This window comes from Tupaia chinensis, unplaced genomic scaffold, assembly GCF_000334495.1.
Source record: "Tupaia chinensis unplaced genomic scaffold, TupChi_1.0 Scaffold000054_1, whole genome shotgun sequence".
NCBI lineage: Eukaryota > Metazoa > Chordata > Mammalia > Scandentia > Tupaiidae > Tupaia > Tupaia belangeri.
In genome coordinates, this window is record NW_006159512.1 from 8,551,262 (window position 1) to 8,556,230 (window position 4,969).

The 4,969-nt window shown below is 35.9% G+C and overlaps 1 protein-coding gene across 2 annotated transcripts in view; it reads left to right on the forward strand.

Moving 5' to 3' along the window:
• CUNH12orf75 (chromosome unknown C12orf75 homolog) overlaps window positions 1-4,969 on the forward strand; it is a 140,244-nt gene that overhangs the window by 128,307 nt on the left and 6,968 nt on the right. For both annotated transcript variants that reach the window (XM_006141440.3, XM_006141441.3), the window contains 2 exons: window positions 2,918-2,953; window positions 4,134-4,213. In XM_006141440.3, the coding sequence (XP_006141502.1) occupies window positions 2,918-2,953; window positions 4,134-4,213 (116 nt within the window). The remainder of the gene's footprint in view (window positions 1-2,917; window positions 2,954-4,133; window positions 4,214-4,969) is intronic.

A 4,969-nucleotide genomic window follows, 5' to 3' on the forward strand; every position in this document is an offset into this window, starting at 1 on the left:
CCCAAAAAAAAAAAAAAAAAAGAATAAGTGTTTGGGCCATAATTGTTTGTGACACAGTCACATTTACTGGACTGTGGAGTTGGAAGCCACACACTGACTTGAGATTTGAACCCCCAGCCTGGTTGACCTGAAGACATGCTGGATGTGTCCCTGAGTGATCTTGATGGACTGGGGCACTAGAGGAAAGGGATCACAGCATGGCCAGGCCCCATGGAGGGTGCTTCTCTCGCTCTCTTTTCTCTCTTTCTCCCATGCACACACCTCTGTTCTATTATGAATAAAAAGAAAAAAAATTAGAAAAGAATGATTGTGCAGGATGAAGCAACAATTTCATACATGGGAGCATATATACAAAGCCATGCTTCAGAACTTATTAGAAGCTTTAATAATGGACATGTTATACATATTTGTAAATGGAACTTTTTAAAAGAACTGTTCACTTATTTTGTTTTTTAATTATTATTTACTTTTTAATTTGACCAAAGAGACAGAGAAAGGGAAAGTGAGAAAGCAAGCCACTAGATCTGGGATTCAAACCATGGTCAGCCACATGGGAGTCCAGCACCTTAACCACCACACCATCTGCTGGCCCCTATGAAAGGAATTTTAAAAGACTTTTGCATTATATCTGAAGCTTAATTTATTATCCAAAAAATAGGGCATTTATATTATCATTTCCTGCCAGTTAGATATGTGAAGTTTTCAATTAATTTTATAATAGGGAACACAGATTGGGATTTAGAATATTGAATAATTAATATGAAGTAAGAGCTTTAAAATAGTTTACTATTTTCTTACATTTGGGGAAGTTAAAATATAGTTTAAAACCTTGAATATGTCCTTGAGCACACTTATCCGAAAGGGGAAAGAAAGAATTAAACAGATACATAATTGGATGTGAAAAGAATAGCTGTGGAAGAAAATATGAGACACCGTATATCTGAATCTTTCTGTTATGTATAGCTTCAAAAATGATTTCATGATAATGTTAGTCATGCAGGGCCAAAGTAAACAGTTTTAAACTTGAAGAGGTTTTTCCACTGTCATTTCCCCATTATCTATAATGAAAAGATCATAAATCCACTTCAATTAAAAGTACTAAATAACACTTTGTTATACCTCATCAGTAAGCATAACACTTTTGAATTACAAAATGATCAGCTTTAGCAAGAAGTAAATGAAATGGATAATTATCTGGCAGATTTAGGTTATGTGTTCAGTTTGGGTAAATTAGATCGCAAGGTGGATTTTACACTCGATTGGAGTATTAGCTGTACGTGTCAGCTGTGTTCATGTCAGCTTTCACCAGATAATTGCCAAATCTGCACTTCCTCTTTATAGACTAAGAACTTACTGGCTGTTGCAGTGAAACAACATACCATGCATGTGTGTGTGTGCGTGTGTGTGTGTGTGTGTGTGTGTATACATATATGCATATATATACAAAGATGCATACACACAGTTACATTTGAAATATTTGCCATTTTGTGTGGTGAAAGCATAGTTACTCACTCTCTAGAATCAAAGAGTTAATGAAGGTGTTCATATATTTTCAGTTTGCTTTCTTCTGGACTGAAGCCCCTTAGATGCTGAGTTTAGCCAGATGCATTTGGATCATCTTGGGTTATTTTTGTTTGTTTTATAGAAAACTAACTCCCATATGCTAACTAGTGCTTTAATGAAAGCTTCCTGATCCTCTTAGAAACATGTCAAGGAATTCTAGTAGACTGTGGATTTCTTTCTTTTCTGTTTTTTTTTTTTTTCTGAGAGAGATTTTTTGCGATATGGCGTATGCCCTTACCAAAGAGACAGAGATAGAAAAGCGAGAAATCATCTTCCAGGTAGATGGCCATGCTGCAATTCCTTCTCCTCCATTTTCCTCTGGGGATATTGAGCACACATGCACATGTGCCTGGAGTGAGTTTTAAGCTGCTGGATCCAAGACTCAAACTGTGGTCCCCCACGTGGGAGTCCGGCAGTTAACCATTACGCCATCTGCTGGTCCCGGTGGATTTCTTTTATGTAAGTAAAAGGCTGTGCATTTTAACCGGTGATTCCTTCTGAAGGCTTCCTTTTAAACATTTCTTCTCCTTTGTGATAGAACCATGCATAAAATAAGTACATGTTTTCACATAAAAGGAAAGAAAAATTGGTACTAACTCTTGTAACAAAGAAGTTTTTGAATGTGTATAATAGTGCCATCGAAATGGCACAACCCCCCTGAAATTGAAATCACAGTATGTTAGGATTGGAAGGGACCTTGGTGATCATCTGGTCGACCCCCTTTATTTTACAACAACAAAGGCAACGTCTCTGTCACATGGAGCAGGTGGCATAGCTGAGAACTCAGGCTTCCTGATGCCTAATTAATGTGCCCCTTCCAATCTCAGTTGCCCTAGGATTTTTCACTTGGTGTGGCAGTTGTACTTTTAGGCATTTGCTAGATTTGCATATTTCGGTAAGTAGACAATTACCAAGTTTTTAATGTAGGATTGAGGTGGAGCCAGAATATTTTTTTTCCAAGAATTATTTTATTTACCTTTACTTGTTATTTTTATTTTCCAATTTGACCAGAGAGAGACAGAGAAAAGAGGGAAAGTGAGAAAGCAATCCACCAGGTCTGAGACTTGAACCACAGTTGGCCATGTGGGAGTCCAGCACCTTTAACTACCACACCACCTGCCAGTCCCAGTAGAGTCAGAATTAACTATTACAAAATATTGGGCTGTCAGGAAAGTTAGGATGCATTTTTACATAGAAAATATGTCATGACTTTTCCAACAACCCAATACTTGATGAAAATACTTGAAATAAACAAAACTGACCTTAGCCCCAGAGTCCCCTTTTCTCATAACCCCAAATGAAGTCTCTGACTATATAATTAAGTAGCTCATAACAAATGTTTTTGACTTTCTAGAACAGAAGAATCTATAACAGAAGATGACAAGAGGAGGTATGTTTGGTCTTGCAGCTGGCTTAATTTGAATAGTTTGGGTCATACTTTATGGATTTAAAACACCATAGCTCATCACCAGTAATACAGATTCTTCTAGGGACCTTTTAGCACAGAGAATACAGGTAGGAACGTGAGACCTGGAAGAGAATTTACTCAGGGTTCATAATCTGTGCTTCTCTCAAGCAAGCTTGGTTTTTGTCCCGTGCATACAACCTGTACTAATTTCCACTCTGTGGCCTTCAGGTGTGCTGTTTCTGCCTTTTGTTCTCTCAGCCTGTCTTTTCTTCCTACTCTGCAGAGTAACTATACTATTCTCTCATTACTCCTTGGCCATCTCTTCATTTTATACCTTTCTATAGGTAACATGTTTTTGTGTGTCCAACACTGGGTTGATCACTCTGAATTCTCGATACATGTTGATTGACCGTTACATGTTACTCAACTCATAGTTACTACTATATTAAATGATAACATCCCAAAATGTTGATCAGCTGTTACCTGTTACTCTACTCGTATTTACTGCTGTATTAAATGGTAGCACCTTAACTTCTTTCTCATTGCAAATAAAATTTCTGAAAATCCTAACTCTTAATTGTATTAGCATAGAAGAAAATTGTATTCCCAGGAGCAAGAATATTCTGAATTCTACTTTTGACAAACTCATGAGTTGTTTTAATAATTGCATAATTATTGGAAGTTCCTCCATGCCTCTTGTCAATTCCTATAAATATGCAATGTCTTCAAAAAAATTCATGGAAAATGTGCATTATAGAAAAAACTATGCATGGATTTCAAAATTTTTTTGTACCAAAATACTATACTTTTTTTTTTTTAACAAATTTTTACCTTACGGCACGTGTGCTCACTGGAGAGAGAGCGAGACAGAGACAGTGAGAGGAAAAGTGAGAAATCACCCCATGGGGGCATAACTATGCTACAATTTCTTCTCCATTCTCCTCCCAAGACCTTGGGCATGCTCACACATGCACCCAGCATGAATTTCAAACTACCGGATCTGGGACTTAAACCATGGTTGGCCATGAGGGAATCCAGCGACGTAATCAATATGCTATCTGTTGGCCCCTAGACTTGTACTTTTAATTCCATTTCCAACTAATTTTTTGAAATCCCGTAATATGTAATACCATTTAAATTTATCTGATTTCTTTTCATTAAGAAACTATGGAGGCGTGTATGTTGGCCTGCCCTCCGAAGCTGTCAATATGGTGTCTAGTCAAGCAAAGACTGTACGAAAAAGTAAGTAAGATGAGGTATTTATTTTCTGAAAATATGTTTTTTGTTGTTTTAAGAAAAAAATATGAAATTTCTATTTTGGCTTGCCCAGTTCAACCTATGTGTTATTTAGTTGCAGTGAACCATATGCAAGTACTGTCTATTTATTTTAATTATTGGTGGAAATGGCCACCCATAGGTTAGGATTATTTTTAGAACAAAATTTAGCTTTTATTTATTGTTATACTCCATGAATATGTTTTATTTTTTGTTGATCTCAAGGACGATATGTTTAAAAACAAAAGTTAAGATTTAGGTAAGTGTATGGAGCTTACGTAGAACATAGAGGTAAATTTCTGTCATATAAGATGACTAACTAATAAGCAGTCTGGTGATTAAAGGAAAAACAACTGCCTGTTTCTGAGTTTTAATAGCAATCATGGGGCTCATGAAATTCTTTTTAATAATTGGCACAAGTGCAACCTTGTAGTTAGCTTCTTGCTTAAGTAAATTTTAAGTGAGGCTGGTAAAGAGTGTATATTTCCTAACTATTGACCTGATGTATTAGGTTGTCAGGAAAGTCATGATGCATATTTGCATGGAAAAACAGAAAAATATGTCCTGACTTTCCCAAAAACCTAATATTTATTGTGTGATATATATATATATTCTGATACAGATATATATAGTCTGATATTATATATATATATATATATATATATTACATACACACATACAATTTTTTTTTTGAGCAGATTTTGCTATAGGGCACATGCATTC